This window comes from Colobus angolensis, unplaced genomic scaffold (genome assembly GCF_000951035.1).
Source record: "Colobus angolensis palliatus isolate OR3802 unplaced genomic scaffold, Cang.pa_1.0 Scaffold207, whole genome shotgun sequence".
Classification (NCBI taxonomy): domain Eukaryota; kingdom Metazoa; phylum Chordata; class Mammalia; order Primates; family Cercopithecidae; genus Colobus; species Colobus angolensis.
In genome coordinates this window covers 3140497-3160343 of record NW_012115233.1, presented here as the reverse complement: position 1 = coordinate 3160343, position 19847 = coordinate 3140497, and the positions used below count along the sequence as shown (strand labels likewise).

General features: G+C 49.1%; 1 protein-coding gene across 1 annotated transcript in view; it reads left to right on the top strand.

Moving 5' to 3' along the window:
- Positions 1-19847, top strand: part of PKD1L2 (polycystic kidney disease 1-like 2) — a 124984-nt gene that overhangs the window by 17620 nt on the left and 87517 nt on the right. The window contains exons 6-11 of the mRNA XM_011942207.1: positions 1446-1675; positions 5139-5543; positions 9230-9307; positions 12614-12663; positions 14995-15112; positions 16026-16233. Of these exons, the coding sequence (XP_011797597.1) occupies positions 1446-1675; positions 5139-5543; positions 9230-9307; positions 12614-12663; positions 14995-15112; positions 16026-16233 (1089 nt within the window). The remainder of the gene's footprint in view (positions 1-1445; positions 1676-5138; positions 5544-9229; positions 9308-12613; positions 12664-14994; positions 15113-16025; positions 16234-19847) is intronic.

Genomic DNA, 19847 nt, shown 5'->3' with positions numbered 1-19847 from the left:
CCATTCTCCTGCCACAGCCTCCCGAGTAGCTGGAACTACAGGCACCTGCCACCATGCTCAGCTAATTTTTACTTTATTTTATTTTGGATTTTTAGTAGAGATGGGGTTTCACCGTGTTAGCCAGGATGGTCTCCATCTCCTGACCTCGTGATCCTCCCACCTCAGCCTCCCAAAGTGCTGGGATTACAGGCGTGAGCCACTCCGCCCAGCCAGACAATATCTTATATGTAAGGAAAGGACCAGTTATTTATCTTTTTAGGGATATAGTGACTCAGGCTAGAGACGTGGAAGCAGAGCACTCTGTTCTGTTTTGTCCTCAAAGTGTTCTGGAGGGCTGCCTGTCGCTGCAAAGTCAGGAGCTTCCTGTGATGATGCTGGCAAACGAAAACGAGCACAGGTGTCTCCTTGAGTTTGCTACTTTGTCTCACAGGAACCAGGAAATAGACTCTGATGTGGAGCACGGGAAGGAAGTAGTAAGACCGGCAAGAGGAGAGGTGAACTGGGATGCAGTGGCCACAGAGGCCTTGCCGATCCTCCGGAGACCTCTGAGCTGGCATGGCCCTCAGAGTTGTTTCCAGTTGAGGCCAGAGAGCCAGACTATTATAATCCCGCATTGAGTACTCGTTGGGTGCGGGATGTCCGTGGGATGGGATGGGATGGGAGGTAGGCTTGAGCGAGGCAGCTCCCTTTGGCTAAAAGGGACTCCTGTACATGGATTCAGCTGTGAGCCCTCAGCCACAGCTCACAGGTGTACTGGGGGATGCATGCCTCAGGCTTGAAGGGTGGAATCTGGAGGATTCCCTACAGCGCCCACTGCAGAGGATAATAGGAGGGTTTTCAGGTCAGGAACTACGTGGTCTAAGTTGTTACCATTACTGCAAGTACTCACTGGATTTTTTTTTTCTTTTTGAGTCAGGGTCTTACTCTGTTGCCCAGGCTGGAATGCAGTGGTGCGATCTCAGCTCACTGCAACCTCTACCATCTGGGTTCAAGCGATCCTCCTGCCTCAGCCTCCCTAGTACTTGGGATTACAGGTGTGCACCACCACGCCTTGTGTTTTTAGTAGAGATGGGGTTTCGCCATGTTGGCTAAGCTGATCTGAAACTGCTGACCTCAAGCGATCTACCCTCCTCAGCCTCCTGAAGTGCTGGGATTACAGGTGTGAGCCACCGTGCCCGGCCAGCCATGCACTTTTAAACAACCAGATCTTGTGAGAACCCACTCACTACCAAGAGAGCAGCACCAGGGCGATGGTGCCAAGCCATTCATGAGAAAATGCCCCTATGAGCCAATCACCTTCCACCAGGCCCCACCTCCAACACGGGGGATTACAATTCAACATGAGATTTGGGCAGGAGCACAGATCCAAACCCTGTCAGTGCATGTGTAAATGCGTGTCTTTGTGTTTCCCCAACGCTGGTCACGTCCCTGACTGTGGCCGGCAGTGTGTCCAGCAATGTGACCCACCAGTTCACATCTCCTGGGGAATTCACCGTGTTTGCTGAATGCACAACCAGTGAGTGGCATGTGACAGCCCAGAGGCAAGTGACCGTGCGAGACAAGATGGAGAGGCTCAGTGTGACTGCGTGCTCCAGCCTGTCCCGGTCCGGAGCCGGCCTCCTCTGCCAGGCTGTCTTTGGGGATCCTCTGTGGATTCAGGTGGAGCTTGATGGAGGTGAGTCTGCAGAACTGGGCACATCAAGGCAAGTTATAAAATCACTGATTTCCTCCAAATCTGTCCAACTCCCAGGCCTTAATAAGTAGTAGGCCAGGTGCAGTGGCTCAAGCCTGTAATTTCAACACTTTGGGAGGCTGAGGCGGACGAATTGCTTGAGCCCAGAAGTTCAGAACCAGCCTGGGCAACAGGGTGAGATCCCATTTCTATAAAAAGTACAAAAATTAGTCAGGTTTGGTCATACACGACTGTAGTCCCAGCTACTTGGGTGGCTGAGGTGGGAGGATGGCTTGAATCCGGGAGGTCGAGGCTGCAGTGAGCTGAGATCATGCCACTGCATGCCAGCCAGGACATCAGAGTGAGACCCTGTTTAAAAAAAAGTAAATAAAGAGTAACAAGGATCACCTACTGAGTTCTTTTTTTTGAGGAGTTTTGCTCTTATTGCCCCGGTGGAGTGCAATGGCACAATCTCAGCTCACTGCAACCTCCACCTCCTGGGTTCAAGTGATTCCTCTGCCTCAGCCTCCCAAGTAGCTGGGATTACAAGCATGCGCCACCACACCTGGCTAATTTTTTGTATTTACTAGAGACGGGGTTTCACCATGTTGGCTAGGCTGATCTCAAACTCCTGACCTCAGATGATCCACCTGCCTTGGCCTCCCAAGGTGCTGGGATTATAGGTGTGAACCACTATGCCTGGCCGAGTTCATTTTTAAACTATCATTTATTCATTTATTTAGCACCTAGTGTGTGCCAGGCACTGTTCTAAGTGCTTTGCATAAACTTGCCTACTCATTACATACTAGTATTATCTTCATTTTACAGATGAAGAAATGAAGACACAGAAAGGTTAAAACATTTGCCCAGAGTCAGAAGGCTAGTAAGCTAGTGAGGGCTCCCAGCCTTCCAAAGGCCCTTCTTTGCATCCCTGTAGAACCGAACTTCCAAGTCACTTCCTGTTGGGAATTTGATTAGGATGAGGTGGCACTGGGACTGCTACCAACTGGGCCTGAGCCCTTCTCAGTGCAGCCAGCATCGACTAGCTTGGCACACAATCAAGTTGCCCCTGGCCAAGGCCAGTATTCAGCTGCACCCACTGGTATAGCCATACCAGCTGTTATGGCTGGGGTCCATTCTGACTGGTCACAGTGTGTTTTTTGATTGGTCACAGAGACTGCTCTAATTGATTGTCATGTCCATTCTGATTGGTCACAGTGTCTATTCTTTTTTTTTTGTTTTTGAGATGGAGTCTTGCTCTGTCATCCAGGCTGGAGTGCAGTGGTGGGATCTCGGCTCACTGCAAATTCCACCACCCAGGTTCAAGTGACTCAGCCTCCTGGGTAGCTGGGACTATAGGTGTGTGCCACCATGCCTGTTTTTTTTTTTTTTGTATTTTTTTTGTATTTTAGTAGAGATGGGATTTCGCCATATTGGCCAGCCAGGCTGGTCTCGAACTCCTGACCTCAGTTAAGTTGCCCGCATCTGCCTCCCAAAATGTTGGGATTGCAGGCGTGAGCCACTGCGCCTGGCCACAGTGGTGGTGGTGGTTGTTATTGTTGTTTGGTTTTTGTTTTGTTTTGTTTGGTTGGTTTTTGTTTTGAGATGGAGTCTCGCTGTGTCCCAGGCTGGAGTGCAGTGGCATGATCTTAGCTCAATGCAACCTCTGCCTCCCGGATTCAAGCAATTCTCCTGCCTCAGTCTCCCTAGTAGCTGGGATTACAGGCGCCCACCACCACACCCAGTTAATTTTTGTATTTTTAGTAGAGACAGGGTTTCACCATATTGGCCAGGCTGGTCTGGAACTCCTGATCTCATGATCCACCTGCCTTGGCCTCCCAAAGTGCTGGGATTACAGGTATGAGCCACGGTGCCCGGCCTGTGTTTTCTGATTGGTCACAGGGACTGCTCTGATTGGTTGTCATGTCTATTTTGATTGGTCAGGGTGTCCATTCTGATTGGTCACAGTGTCTATTCTGATTGGTCATGGCATCTATTTGTTGGTTGCAGTGTCTATTCTGATTTATCACAGCATCCATTCTAATTGGTTGGCGCCCATGCAGTGTTGGTTGTTAAATATTTTAAATTATCACCCCTTCTCTCAATAGAGACCCTCTTGGCTAAGACTTATCCTCACCCAGGGCAGCATTTTTCCTAAAGCCCAGGCCCAATTTGAGATCAGAATAGAGGCCTGTTGATGTAAACAGGGCAGCACAGAGCTAGTGCAGTGAGCACGTGGCTCGGTTTGACCTCACATCCCATCTGGAGCCCTCTCATAGCAATAGCTATGGAAGCCAAAATGGGGCTTTAACACAGCGCTCAGCAAACCCCTTCAGTTCTTGTGTGCTTGTTGGATGAAGAGGGCTCATATGTGCACCTGAGGAAACAAAATAATCTTCCATTTATTTACTCATCCTACTAATATAATTGAGTGCCTACTCTGCCGGGTGTGGGGGAGGCAGCAGTAAATATGAAAGTCAGGGTTCCCATTCTCATAGGGCTTACGTCGTCGTCATCATCCAGACAAGAACTATGCTAGCTTGGTTTTTACTGGAAAGAATCCTCTTTGTTGATTTAAGTCAGGTTTTGAGAGTCAACCACAATATTTAGCATCCAGTAAGAACAACCATCTCTGCAAACTGTAAGGGAGCCTCCATCTTGCCGTGAATGGGCTAAGTTCTCATGCTGGTGTGCAGGGTTCCGGGCAGCCACCAGTGTGGGTTGAAAGAATGGCTTCACTTGCTCCTGCTTAAAACAAGACCCAAAGCTAATTCTCATGCGTAAAAATTAGCCCCCACCCTTAAGAGATGCTCCGTTTTAGTCCTCCTCCCCCGACCAGGACATCTCTGGCAACTAAATATGGTAATTTTTTAATTACAAATATTTAGGTTCTCAGGTAAGACATGTGTAGTATAAATAAGTTAGAATATGCAAATGAACAGAGAGGACCCCCAAATGACAAAATCACGGCCGGGCGCGGTGGCTCACGCCTGTAATCCTGGTACTTTGGGAGGCTGAGGTGGGCAAATCACGAGGTCAGGAGTTTGAGAGCATCCTGGCAACATGGTGAAATCCCATCTCTTCTAAATATGCAAAAAACTAGCTGGATGTGGTGGCAGGTGCCTGTAATCCTAGCTACTCGAGAAGCTGAGGCAGGAGAATTGCTTGAACCCAGGAGGCAGAGGTTGCAGTGAGCCAAGATCGCGACACTGCACTTCAGCCCAGGCAATGGTGCCAGACTCTGTCTCAAAAAAAAAAAGACAAAATCAGTTATTAACCTAATACTCGGGGATAATCACCATTAATATTTGAAGAAAGGGGCACATCCTTACATATTGCTTTGTATCTGTGTCTGTATCCATGTCTATATCCAGAATCAGACTTCAGAGACTGAGTCTGAGCTGCCATAGTATTATCAACCGCATGGTTGTTACCAACATTCTTAAATTTTTCTTACCCCACCTAGGAACAGGAGTGACTTACACTGTGCTTTTGGGTGACATAACCCTGGCCGAGTCCACCACCCAGAGGGGCTCGCTACCATACAATCTGACCCTGGACACAGAAACCCAGAAACTGATGGGCCCTGGGAGGCACCGCCTGGAGATCCAAGCCACCAGCAACACCACCACCTCCGCACTCTCCAGGAACATCACAGTCCACTTGGTGGAGCTGCTGTCAGGGCTGCAGGCCTCCTGGGCTTCTGACCATTTGGAACTTGGACAGGACCTATTGATCAACATCTCAGTGGCTCAGGGCACCCCAGAAGAGCTGACCTTTGAGGTGGCAGGACTCAATGCAACCTTCTCCCACGTGCAAGTGAGCTTTGGAGAGCCATTTGGGATTTACCGCTTGGCTGTTCCAGTTGAAGGTACATGGGGTTAGTGGCTCCCCTTCTGATGCCCCTCCTCTTTCCTTTCTGACTTGGTGCCCAGGGTCCTGCCAGCCAGTTTTCCAGTGTGTCCTGGACATAGATGTGGTTCACAGCACCCTGCCTGGGTCACAAGATAAGGAACAGCCAGATGTAATCTGCCATCATTGAGTTATCGGTTCTCAACTTTGGCACTTCTGACATCTCGGGCTGGATCATTCCTTGTTACAGGTGGGGGCTGGTACTGAAGGAGTTTTAGCAGCATCCCTGGCTTTTGTTCACTAGATGCTAGTAGCACCAGCACCCCAAGTCATGATGATAAAAATGTCAGACATTGCCAAATGTCCCCTGGGGGGCAAAATCACCCCCATTTAGGGCCCCTGTAAGAGACCAGGCATATTCAGATTTCCTCAAACATCTCTAGAGAAGAGTGTGGTTTGGGGAACTGCAGGTGATGCCCTGGGGGAAAGAGGTAAAAACCAAGAATGGCAGAGACGGGGATGGAGTGAGGAAGTGTTGCCAACCGCAGGGTCTTAGGCTCTGATGTACTGAAACTCTCATGGACGAGGCTATGTTCAAACATAAAGGAGGCAGCGCTAGAGTGGAGGTTCAGGGGCTGACTTCGCAGAGAGTTGGGAAGGCGTTCTTTTTTTTTTTTTTTTTTTTTTTTTTTATTAGACAGAGTCTTGCTCTGTCTCCCAGGCTGGAGTGTAGTGGGTGGCACAATCTTGACTCGCTGCAACCTCCGCCTCCTGGGTTCAAGCAATTCTCGTGCCTCAGCCTCCCAAGCAAGTGGGATTACAGACATGCACCACCATGCCCAGATAATTTTTTTTGTATTTTTAGTAGAGAGGGGTTTCACCATGTTGGCCAGGCTGGTCTCAAGCTCCCAACCTCAGGTGATCCACCCGCCTTGGCCTCCCGAAGTGCTGGGATTACAGGCGTGAGCCCTTGTGCCCAGCCTGTCTTTTTTTTTTTGAAATGGAGTCTCTCTCGGTCACCTAGGCTGGAGTGCAGTGGCATGATCTCAGCTCACTGCAACCTTCATCTCCCAGATTCAGAGGATTCTCCTGCCTCAGCCTCCCCAGTAGCTGAGACTACAGGCATGTACCACCATGCCTGACTAATTATTTTATTTTTAGTGGATATGGGGTTTAACCAAGTTGGCCAGGCTGGTCTTGAACTCCTGATCTCACATGATCTGCATGCCTCAACCTCCCAAAGTGCTGGGATTACAAGTGTGAGCCACCGCGCCTGGCATTCTTAAAGGAGGTGGGGTGGGAAAAGGGTGACATTTAAGCATGTGGAAGTGGGGAATGTTCAGCGCCTGTGCAGTCTGGTCACATGCTTCTTGATGTGTGATATATCTCATTGGCATGTTAAAGCTCCACCCTGGGCAAGATTTTTAGTATTATAAGGAGGCAAAGGGTAAAGATTGGTCATTTTTCTAGTCTTCTGTGCATGCAGGCTATAGGGTTAACTCCCTTGAGTAAGATTTAAGGTGGGAGCTGTTTATTTTCGTTTCCTCAAAGTCTGCAATCAGTGGGCAAGGTACCTTGAGCAAGATTTATGGTGCAACGTCTGGATGATCTGACTGGGGTCTGTGCCTGCCGTGGGCTCACTCTCCCCAACCAGCTTGAAGTAGAGTCCTCGATGAGGCAGGGCAGGGGTCCAAGTCCCATCTCTGGTCTATCTCAGAAGTACTTGCAATGATGCTGATGGGAGGACGGACTGGCTGGCCCCAGCCAGGGGAGGTGGCCACAGCACCCATTTGCATTTAATCTGCAAGGCCCCAGCCAGGGGAGGTGGCCACAGCACCCATTTGCATTTAATCTGTAAGGAACAGAGAGTCCTTGAGGGCCCTGAGGAGATCAGCAGGCAGAAATGTGATGAGAATGGCAGAGTCTCCAGCCCATCCAGGACCTGCCCACAGCTCCCCCTGGATCTCAGAGGTGCATTAGAAAACAGGTGATACTGTGCAGCTGTGGGGTTACAACGCCCTCCGCAAGCAACTCCACAAACCAGATAGCAGAAGGGATGATAGCTTTGAGAAGAAAACCACCAGGGCTTTGCCAGACACCAAGGGTCAGCTTGGAAGAGGGAAAATCTGGAGGCTGCTGCAGCTGGAAAATCACACCATGCATGGGTTATAAGCCAGATGCAGATTTTGCTTTGTCACCTATAAAAATTACTCCTCCCCTGAAAGTCACTGCTGTAAAGGTCGCTTCGCAGGGGAAGTTGATCTCTGTCTGATAAAATCTCCGCATGCCTTGTGACTTTTGCTCTCTGTTAGATGATGAACAGACTTCTCCTGCCCCTGAGGCCAACAGATTTGGACAACTCCAGGGGTGGCGGGGGTTGGAAGGATGGAGGGGGAACAGGACAGGGCAGGGACATTTGCACTTGGTGGTGCCGGCCTGGTTCTTGAGGTCTAGCAAATGTTGGAAGCCGCCTTTTTCTTGTAGGAGCTTCTCTGGGTTCTTGGGGACCCCAGCTGGGCCTTATAGGCCTTTGCTCCTCGGGTGGGGGGATGCCTCCCCGTTAGCTGGCCACATGCCCTGGCTGCTTCTGCCTGGCCACCTCCCCTCTCTGTTGGACTCTCCTCATTCTCCCTGCTCTCGTCAGTACCACTCTCCCCAAGGCACACATCTGGTCCAGAACATTCTGACCCATTTCTTGGCTGACTCCCAGCCAGATGCAGTTATTTCCCAGATGCAGAGATGCGGCCCCTTCCTCCTGACCCCTTCCACCCCATGCGTGCTGGCATGAGCCTGTAATCCCAGCTACTCGGGAGGCTGAGGCGGGAGAATTGCTTGAGCCTGGGAGGTGGAGGTTGTGGTGAGCTGAGATCGTGCCACTGCACTCTAGTCTGAATGACAGAGTAAGATCCTGTCTCAAAAAAATAAAATAAAATAGGCCGGGCGCGGTGGCTCAAGCCTGTAATCCCAGCACTTTGGGAGGCCGAGACAGGCGGATCACGAGGTCAGGAGATCCAGACCATCCTGGCTAACACGGTGAAACCCCGTCTCTACTAAAAAATACAAAAAACTAGCCGGGCGAGGTGGCGGGCGCCTGTAGTCCCAGCTACTCGGGAGGCTGAGGCAGGAGAATGGCGTAAACCCGGGAGGCGGAGCTTGCAGTGAGCTGAGATCCAGCCACTGCACTCCAGCCTGGGCAACAGAGCGAGGCTCCGTCTCAAAAATAAATAAATAAATAAATAAAATAAAATAATAATAAAAAAATCCTTCTCCACTCTCTCCACCCTTCTCACAATACTGCTATGTCTCTCCCTCTTGGGAATCCCCAGTCTTATCTATTGAAAACCTACTTCACCTTTGGAATTTAGCTCCAGCCCTGGCTCCATCCTGTGAACCATTTCTTTCTCTCCTGAGGTTGAAGCGGCCCCACCCAATGCCCACAGTGTCCCATGCTGATTCCTCCCATGGTTTGGCGTTCACTGTCCTATGTGTCTACATATCATAAGGCCCTTGAGGACAAGAACCAAGCTTCTTCATCTCTGTGTCCCCAGAGGCTTGCACCGTGCCTGACATACAGCAGGGATTCATTAAATGCTCAGAGGTGAAATATTTCATTAGAGGCATCAGTGGACTAGAGAAGCAAGCTGGGAGAGTTTTCTTGGTCAAATTCATGACAACGGCTGTGACTCTGGGTCCTTTGTATTGCAGGTACCTTTCTGGTCACCATGCTGGTGAAGAATGCCTTCTCCAACCTGAGTTTGGAAATCGGGAACATCACTATCACAGGCAAGGTGTTTCTGCAAGGAGGCATAAAACCTTTTACCAGGAGTCCAGGGCATTGCACCTGCTTAGGCTCCAGTGAGGGGCCTTTCCAAACACGGCTCTGAATATGTATCTTGTTCTACAGATGGTTAGAATCCTCCAGTTATTCTAAGGAGGCAGTGATGTTTACAGTAAAACATTTAACCACTGACACAGAATTCTAAAACAAGAGTTTGCATTCATTATGATGCTTTAAGCTGCAAGTAACAGAAAGTCCAAACTAAGTAGCTTCAGATTCAGGGCTTTCTTGTCTCACATAAGAAGTTGGAGGTAAACACTTCCAGGGTTGGTTCGGTGGCTCAGCGATGTCAGCAAGAAACCAGGCTCAGTCTCTCTTTCTCCTCTGCCATCCTTAGAGCTTTGGGGCTGCCTTAGGTTTGCTGCTCAGGGAATCAAAGTGGCTGCTGCAGTTCCAGATATTGCATGTCAACCCAGCGTTATCCAGCAGTAGGAGAAGGGGTTTCCTCGTGTGCACCTCTTTTTATTAGGGAAAAAATCTTTCCCACTCTACACAATCATCACCTCAGATACCATGACCAAAGTAGGGTCATGTCTGCAGCTATAAAGTGCACTGGAAAAGCAGATACCCAGCATTTTCAGGTTCTGTGGGAGAAGGTGGATTCTGGCTGCCAGGAGGAAGGCTGGGGTAATGGCTGTTGGGGAACTAGCTGACAGTAGCCATCACAGACGTAGAGATCACTTAATGTATTTGCTAGGACAATTCAAGTAGCAAGGGACAGAAAAGAAGCTCAAACTGGCTTGAGTCAAAAGGAAATTTTATCAGCTCAGAAAATGAAAAGCTGGCTGGGCACCGTGGCTCATGCCTACAATCCCAGCACTTTGGGAGGCCGAGGTGGTGGATCACTTGAGGTCAGAAGTTTGAGACCAGCCTGGCCAACATGACGAAAACCTGTCTCTACTAAAAATATGAAAATGAGCTGGGCGTGGTGGCACACACCTGTAGTCCCAGCTACTGGGGAGGCTGAGACAAGGAGAATGGTTTGAGCCTAGGAGGCAGGGGTTGCAGTGAGCTAAGATCATGCCACTGCACTCCAGCCTGGGTCACAAAGTGAGACAGTGTCCCCGCTGAAAAGAAAAAAGAAAATGAAAAGCCCAGGGAGCGGACCTATTCTTAAACACAGCTGGATGCGTTGCTCAGACAATGTCTTCAGAAACCTGCCTCTCTCCCTCTCTGGTTCTGTGTTGGCTTCTTTTGGATTCTCTCTTTCTGGCAGTAGTAAGATGGCCCCAGGCTTTGATCCTTAACCCCAGAGGAGAAAGAGCACCTCTTGATGGATATTTCTAGTAGAAGTCCTGAGGCTGCCTCTTGCTGGCTGAAGCTCAGTACGTGGTTTCTCCTCGACCAGCTGCTGAGACCAGGGGAAGTGGCAGTCAGTTTGGCAGGTCACGGTCTCATGCCCACACTGGAGTACAATGTAGGGTCAGCTTCACCCAAACCAAGGCCTGAGAGTTGGGGAGGGATGGTTCTTAGGGAAAATATCGCCCAAGATGCTGCTACCAAGGGAGGGGGGCATAGATGCCTGGAAATTTGACAGCCAGATACGGGATTTGAGGCCCAGAAAGTTTAATTAACTTTGCAGAAGTCACGTGGCTGATTCATGGCAGGATCAAAGGCAGCAAATATTTCTCCTAATTTTTTCATTTGGGGTGATTGGACTGCCTTCCTTCTTAAGGTTAAGAAAGTCCCCTTTGTCTGGCATCTTAGCCGTGATTTGTATAGTTTTACGTGCCTGTGGAATTATAGTTGTGTGAATGAGAATTCACTGGGAGAGAGTTTTTTAAAGATCAGTGCTACTAGGACCTTAATATATCCAGGGCCTTAGTGAATCACACGAAATAACTGTAAGTTCCTATCTTAATCACTACACTTTAATTAGACATTAATCATTAATATTTCAATATTTTCAGTAGGCCGGGCACAGTGGCTCACGCCTGTAATCCCAACACTTTGGGAGGTCGAAGCGGGTGGATCACTGGTGGTCAGAGGTTCAAGATCAACCTGGCCAACATGGTGAAACCCTGTCTCTACTAAAAATACAAAAATTAGCTGGGTATGGTGGTGCACACCTATAAACTCAGCCACTCAGCAGGCTGAGGCAGGAGAATCGCTTGAACCCAGGAGGTGCAGGTTGCAGTGAACCAAGATCATGCCACTGCACTACAGCCTGGGCAACAGAGCTAGACTCCATCTCAAAAATATGTATTTTTTCAGAGACATCAATTGATTGTACCTTTTCCCATTGTTTAAACTTGACACACTAGCATTCTTTCTAGATGTATAGTTTACAAAGTAATTCTATAAACAGCACCACATTGAGTCTTCCTGGAGCCCTGAGAAGAAGGGGTGGCCTCTAGGCATTTTTACAAATGAGGAAACCCAGACTCAGAGAGGATGACTCACCTGCCCAGTTCACATAGCCAATAGGAGGCCAGTAAGAGAATCTGACAGCAGCATAGTGTGTGGTGCCGACTCCACCCACTTGCTAGAGGTGAGCGTGCCCATCTCTCCTCACTCCATGTTCAGTAGCATCAGGTTTATAGCTTGGTGGGAATATGTATACCATGGAAATTGACAAACGCTACAAATCAGGGCTCCTCACTCCCACCTCCTTTACTGGTAGTTAAACATGAGCAGTGCAGGCTGGGCGCAGTGGCTCATGCCTCTAATCCCAGCACTTTGGGAGGTCGAGATGAGCGGATCACCTGAGGGCAGGAGTTTAAGCCCAGCCTGGCCAACAAGGTGAAATGCTGTCTTTACTAAAAATACAAAAAATTAGCTGAATGTGGTGGCAGGCACCTGTAATCCCAGCTACTCGGGAGGCTGAGGCAGGAGAATCGCTTGAACCCGGGAGACAGAGGTTGCAGTGAGCCAAGATCACGCCACTGTATTCCAGCCTGAGAGAGAGAGCGAGACTGTGTCTTGAAAACAACAACAACAACAACAACAACACCACATTAGCAGTGCGTAACTGCGTCTGTCTGACTCTAAATCTTGTGTTTCGTCTGCCCTGGCAGCTGCCTCTTTCTCAACTACCAAAGAGGTGTCTTTAGTCCAGCGGTGGACATGATGGCTCACTTTTAATCCATTTCCCTATGACCTGAACATTTGCTATGTTCCCTTAAACCATTTTCAAAGACAGGCTGATGCTCCTGGTGGCATTTTCCACATGACTCTCTGACTCTATCTTTTGGCAACCTTTTATAAGGTTTCCAACCAAAGCTTGATACCCCTTCCCACTGTGTTCACAGCCCCTTCCAGTCTCCAAGAACCATCTGGGATGAATGCTGAAGGAAAGAATGTGAGTATTGTCTTCAAAAAACATTTAACCTGGCCGGGCGCGGTGGCTCAAGCCTGTAATCCCAGCACTTTGGGGGGCCTAGGCGGGCAGATCACGAGGTCAGGAGATCGAGACCATCCTGGCTAACACAGTGAAACCCCATCTCTAAAATACAAAAAATTAGCCGGGCGTTGTGGCGGGAGCCTGTAGTCCCAGCTACTCAGGAGGCTGAGGCAGGAGAATGGCGTAAACCCGGGAGGCGGAGCTTGCAGTGACCTGAGATCGCACCACTGCACTCCAGCCTGGGCAACACAGCGAGACTCGGTCTCAAAAAAAAAAAGAAAAAAAGAAAAAAAAAGTTTAACCTCACAAGGAAAAGATGTCCACGCACTCTGTTTTAGTTTTGAGTTTTGGTTTGTTGGTGCCAATAGCCAGAGCACTAGGAATGCCTGAGGCTTCTACCATTTGAAAAGAGGCCTAAAATGACGGAATTCAAACAACGCAAGTTGTCTAATCACAACAGAGTTATGTTGTCAATCGATAATAAGCTATCTAGGATATGTAGATATCTGTTCGATATCTTGGCAATTAAACAGCACACTTGTAAAAAATCAATAGCTCAAGAAGAAATCACAAGGGAAAGTAGAAAGTGTATCTAACTACATGATAATGACAGCACAACCTATGCAAATTTGTGGACTGCAGCTAAAGCAGTGCTCAGAGGGACATTTATCACTTTTAATGCTTATATTAGAAAGCAGGACAAAAAAGAAAACTGGCCCAAGCTCTTTAGTTTTTATAACAAAGACTGAGTTCAACTCCTTGCTGTTGACGTTGTTCAGGCATGCATTTATTCTATAATGAAGATTTATTGTGCATCTACAGCGTTCAAGGCTAGGTATTAGGGGCTGGAAATGCAATAGTGAATAAGCACATGTAGCCCCCGCCTTCATGATGCTTACTGAGTAATACTAATGAACATATTGGCCAGGTATGGTGGCTCATGCCTGTAATCCCAGCACTTTGGGAGGCCCAGGTGGGAGGATCACTTGAGCCCAGGAGTTTGAGCAACAAAGTGAGACCCTCATCTCTAAAAAAAAATAAAAATAAATAAATAAATTAATTAATTAATTAAAAATTAGCCAGTCATTAAGGTGCATGCCTGTGGTCCCAGCTACTTGGGAGGCTAAGGTGGGAGGATAGTTTGGGTCTGAGAGGTTGAGGCTAAGGTGAGCCATGGCTGTGCCACTGCACTGCAGCCTGGGTAACAGAGTAAGACCTTGTCTCAAAAAAAAAAAAAAAAAAAAAACCTCCAACAAACAAATTATCATAGAATTAGGAATTGTGATAAGTATCTAATAAGAACCAATAGGGCCGGGCGCGGCAAGCCTGTAATCCCAGCACTTTGGGAGGCCCAGGTGGGAGGATCACTTGAGCCCAGGAGTTTGAGCAACAAAGTGAGACCCTCATCTCTAAAAAAAAATAAAAATAAATAAATAAATTAATTAATTAATTAAAAATTAGCCAGTCATTAAGGTGCATGCCTGTGGTCCCAGCTACTTGGGAGGCTAAGGTGGGAGGATAGTTTGGGCGGAGCTTGCAGTGAGCTGAGATCCGGCCACTGCACTCCAGTCCGGGCGACAGAGCGAGACTCCGCCTCAAAAAAAAAAAAAAAAAAAAGAACCAATAGGGTGCAGTGATAGCAATGTACAGTGTGGTCTGGCTGATGTGGTCAGACACGGCCTCTCCAGAGATGACGTGTAAGTGGACACATGAAGATAAGCCAGCCAGCCATGCTGGAAAGCAGAACAAGAGCTTTCTAAGTGGGCAGATCTCAGAGGCAGGCAATGGCCTGAAGCCAGCATGGCTGGAGCCTGGTGGAGGAGAGGGATATAGGAGATTATGGACACAGAGGCTAGATCACGCGGAGCCTTAGGTGCCAAGGCAAGAAGTTTGGATTTTATTCTCAGGCCATGGGAGGCCACTCAGGGTTGAGTTCCACTGTAGCCCCGTGTTATTTCAGGTCAGGACTTCGGGGCTTGAGCAAGAAGCTCTACAGCCCGAGCTGTTTAACAAGTCCCACCAGAACTTACTCCAGGAACAGCCCGTGTGCCCCGAGCCCACACTCAGAATCACGTTATTTACCCAGGGATCCTGAGCAACCGATTCCACGCCCCATGAGGGGAAGGAAGCCAGGGGGACTGGCCAGGGTCTGTCTCCACTCCACGCCTTACACTGAGGCTGCTCTTGATGCAGACTGCTCTGGGATGAAAGGGGGATGCCCACAGCACCCCACAGTGAGCCTGAGCTCACTGTAGTGGGAGTCTCATCAGCTGGCTGCTTTTTTTGCAGAAAGATAAAGGCGATATGGAGATGTATATCCAACCTGGTCCATACGTGGATCCTTTCATGACAGTGACCCTGGACTGGCCGGACAAGGACAAGGAATTACGCTTCCAATGGTCATGTGGTAGGTGACGATAGAGTTCTGTTTTTTTTTTTTGAGACAGAGTTTCGCTGCCCAGCCTGGAGTGCAATGGCATGATCTCGGCTCACTGCAACCTCCGCCTCCTGGGTTCAAGCCATTCTCTTGCCTCAGCCTCCTGAGTAGCTGGGATTATAGGTGCCCACCACCACACCCAGCTAATTTTTGTATTTTTAGTAGAGATGGGGTTTCACTATGTTAGCCAGGCTGATCTCGAACTCCTGACCTCAGGCGATCCACCTGCCTCGGCCTCCCAAAGTGCTGGGATTACAGACATAAGCCACTACGCACTGCCGACGATAGAGTTCTTGAATTGTCCTGTTTCGTTAAGAAGTGGTGAGCAGCGGTCAGACTTTGCTGTTCTTTTTCTTAATCTTCACACCAGCTTTTCTTATGGCCGACATTTTGTGTTACTTGTACATGCCAGACCTTGCAAATTCCATGGAAATAGCAGGTGGGGCCGAGCCTGGTGGCTCATGCCTGTAATCCCAGCACTTTGGGAGGCCGAGGCAGGTGGATCACTGGAGGTCAGGAGTTCAAGACCAGCCTGGTCAACTTTGTGAAACCCCATCGCTACTAAAAATAGAAAAATTAGCCAGGTGTGGTGTTGCATGCCTGTAATCCTAGCTACTCTGGAGGCTGAGGCAGGAGAATCGTTTGAACCCAGGAGTCAGAGGTTGCAGTGAGCCAAGATCACGCCATTGCACTCCAGTCTCGGCAACAAGGGTGAAACTCCATCTCAAATAAGTAAATAAATAATAAAAGTGACGTTAAAAAAATTAAAATGTTTATTTAGCGCTGATGTTATTATTCATGACCCCTTTCAAAACCAGAAGGTAGCAGTCTGTGCCACGTTCAGGGCTCCTGATGGATAACAGTGTCTGTGCATTTGTCTCAGGGCGTTGCTGGGCTCAGTGGAGCGGCTGTGTTGAGAGGCAGCTGCTGCACACAGACCAGAGGGAGCTGGTGGTTCCAGCATCCTGCCTGCCGCCGCCTGACTCTGCTGTCACCCTGCGCCTGGCTGTTCTGAGAGGTCAGGAGCTGGAGAACAGGGCAGAGCAGTGCCTCTACGTGTCTGCGCCCTGGGAACTCAGGCCTCGAGTCAGGTGGGGCACGTGGGCAATTCCTCCAGGGTACTGATTCATTCGTTCAGCCAACACTTACTGAGGACCCACTAAGGCTGGGGCTGCCTTGGGGCAGGGCTGGCTGTGGTGGTCTCTGTTCTCATAGGGGTTATCTACCACCTGGTGGTCAGCACTGCTGGGCATGAATGAAGAAGGGAGAGAGCGCACTTCTATGAAAACTGCCCTGACTGGGGATCAGAGAGGCTCCTCTCAGGAACTGAAGCTCAGCAGAGATGTTCAGGAGAAATTCACAGGGCAGGGAAGGGGCAGCTGGAGCAGGAACAGAGCAGGCAAAGGGAGGGAGCAGAGAATCTTCAGGGAGTGAAAGAGGCTGGTGTCCTGAGGATGGAGAAGAGAAGGGTAGGAAGGATCTGGTAGCGTAGGCAGGGCCTGGCTCAAGTGGGACCTTGCCGGTCATACCAAGATTTTACTTTTTCCTAAGAGTGATAGAGAGAAACCACCCGAGAGTTCTTTATTTCTATTTTTATTTGTATTTTTATTTTTTTGAAATGGAGTCTCGCTCTGTCACCCAGGCTGGAGTGCAGTGGCGCCACTGCAGCTCACTGCAGCCTCCACCTCCCAGGTTCAAGCCTTTCTCCGGCCTCAGACTCCTGAGTAGCTGGGATTACAGGCACGCATGCTACCATGCCCAGCTAATTTTTATGTTTTTTGTAGAGGTGGGGTTTCACCACGTTGGATAGGCTGGTCTCGAACTCCTGACCTTAGGTAATCCACCTGCCTTGGCCTCCCAAATTACTGGGATTACAGGAAATGAGCCACTGTGCCCAGCCAAGCATCCAAGAGTTCTAAGCATGTTACTTCAATATGCTCTGGTGGCTTGGTGGAGAATGACTTGGAAGAGGGCAAAGGAAGACTCAGGGAGATTGCCCAGGCTCTTGCAGGAGTCAAAGTAGGAGGTCAAGGTTTTTGGCCTATCAGCCAGTCCCTGCAGGAAGCAGATGGCTCAGCCAAACCAGGAATAAATGGAAGAGAGCTGGATGAAGGGACCGTTTGCAGGTGAGGGCAGGGATAAGGGAATGAACCAGTGGCAACAAGGCAAGAATACAACCAAGGGAAGCCATTATCACCCCCAGGAATGCAGAGGTAAGATAACGGGATGGCATTACTAGAAGTCCTGGGAGCTGTCGCTGTGGGAGAGGGACCTCCCAACAGGAGCTGTGGCCTTGGTTGGAGACGTACAGCCTCTCCCACCTGCAGCCCATCGGGGAAAAGAGCAGGGAAAGCCGTGAATAAATTCCCCAAACTCGCCGGGTGCGGTGGCTCAAGCCTGTAATCCCAGCACTTTGGGAGGCCGAGGCGGGCGGATCACGAGGTCAGGAGATCCAGACCATCCTGGCTAACACGGTGAAACCCCGTCTCTACTAAAAACTACAAAAAACTAGCCGGGCGAGGTGGCGGGCGCCTGTAGTCCCAGCTACTGGGGAGGCTGAGGCAGGAGAATGGCGTGAACCCGGGAGGCGGAGCTTGCAGTGAGCTGAGATCCGGCCACTGCACTCCAGCCTGGGCGACAGAGCGAGACTCCGTCTCAAAAAAAAAAAAAAAAAAAATTCCCCAAACTCTCTCCTCTTACCCTTCAGTCCTCTGTCAATGCTTCCCATTGGCTGGACCCAGTCAGAAGCTGGAGGGTGTGGCCGCTTGGGTGATGCAGTCACCCAAGTCTAGAAAGCTCAGTCTCCCAGGTCAGAGCCGCAAGTGGAAGGAGACTGGAACAGAGAGGCAGCTAGAGGATGTCCTGCACACTTGGACTAGGACAGACATGAGGAAAGAAGCAGGAAGATTCAAGAGCTATCGTCAAGTTCAGACCGAAGGGGAAACTGGGGGACCGTCCTGTGGAGGGCAGGTCTATGCAAACCTTCCCCCAAAGTCTGAGGAAGCAGAGAAGCCGAAGAAAGAAGCTGACATGTTTAGTTTCTGAGAAAGGAACATTTAATTGAGACTTGTGAACAGAAGCCATGATGTTCAGGGAGGCTGCAAGACAAGATGGTGAATACTGGCACCATTACCCCCCAGAACCAGGGCTTATATACCACAGGGAAGGAATGTGTAGGATAGTTGTAGGGAAAGGCAAAAATACTATGTGAATCTCTTTAAGGGCAGTACTCACAGTAAGTACATGCTCTTACACAAAGAACTGTAGAGAGAATACGAATCTTAGAGGGATTCCTGGAATTGGAATTAATCAGTAGTCAACACGGGAGATTAGCATCCAAGATGGAGTTGCTTTGGCTTTCATAGAGACTTTATAGAGAAGGCCAAGAGTTTGGATCCAGACACAATAGTTCAGGTTCTATCTGCCCACTTAGAAGTTACATCACATAAGCTTTCGGGGCCTGGTTTGCTCATCTGTGATGTGGGGATGCTAATATGTCATTCATAGGGCTATTGTGAGCGTTGGACAAGCTCGAGACAATGGAAGTAACGTGCGCATGGCAGGCACGCCGTCAAACCACAGCATTAGTTTACCATTATCAGAACTGAAAAGAATCACAGAAATTATCTAGGCTATCCCCTCATTTTTCAGGTGAGGAAACTAAGGCTTAGAGAGTTTAAGTGATTTGGCCAGGCGCGGTGGCTCATAACTGTAATCCCGGCACTTTGGGAGGCTGAGGAGGGTGGATCACCTGAGGTCAGCAGTTTGAGACCAGCCTGGCCAAAATGGTGAAACCCCATCTCTACTAAAAAAATACAAACATTAGCTGGGTGTGTTGGTGAGCCCCTGTAATCCCAGCTACTTGGGAGTCTGAGGCAGGAGAATTACTTGAACTGGGAGGCAGAAGTTGCAGTGAGCCGAGATTGCGCCACCGCACTCCAGCCTGGGCGACAGAGTCTCAGTCTCCAGTCTCAAAAAAAAAAAAAAAAAAAAAAAGTTTAAGTGATGCACACAAGGTGACCATTCATAAGTGACAAGGACGGGATTAAAACCCAGGTCCTGTCTCAGCCTCATTCACCTTCCATATCATTACGCCGTGCAGTGAATGAAATGGAAATTCATTCAGGCCATGACTTAGTCCATCTTCACACCAAGGCTATGTCCCGGCGTTGGTTGGGGCAGGGGTGGCTTTTATTCCGTCTTTAATTTGAAAAAGGGTCATTTCCTACTCTCTCAAAGGACTTGAGAAGAACTGGACAAAAAACCAGGCCAGTGGTCACAATGCCTGTCTGAGTCCATTTTGCACTGTTATAAAGGAATATCTGAGGCTAGGTAATTTATAAAGAAAAAAGGTTGGCCGGGCACAGTGGCTCATGCCTATAATCCCAGCACTTTGGCAGGCTGAGGCGGGTAGATCACTTGAGGCCAAGAGTCTGAGACCAGCCAGGCCAACATAGCAAAATGCTGTCTCTACTGAAAATACAAATTAGCTGGGTATGGTGGTGCATGCCTGTGATCCCAGCTATTCGGGAGGCTGAGACAGGAGAATTGCTTGAATCTGGGAGGCAGAGGTTGCAGTGAGCCAAGATCACGCCACTGCACTCCAGCCTGGGTGACAGAGCCAGACTCTGTCTCAAAAAAAAAAAAAAGAAAGAAAGGAAGAAAGAAAGGAAAAAGAAAAGAAAGAAGAAAAAAGGTTCATTTG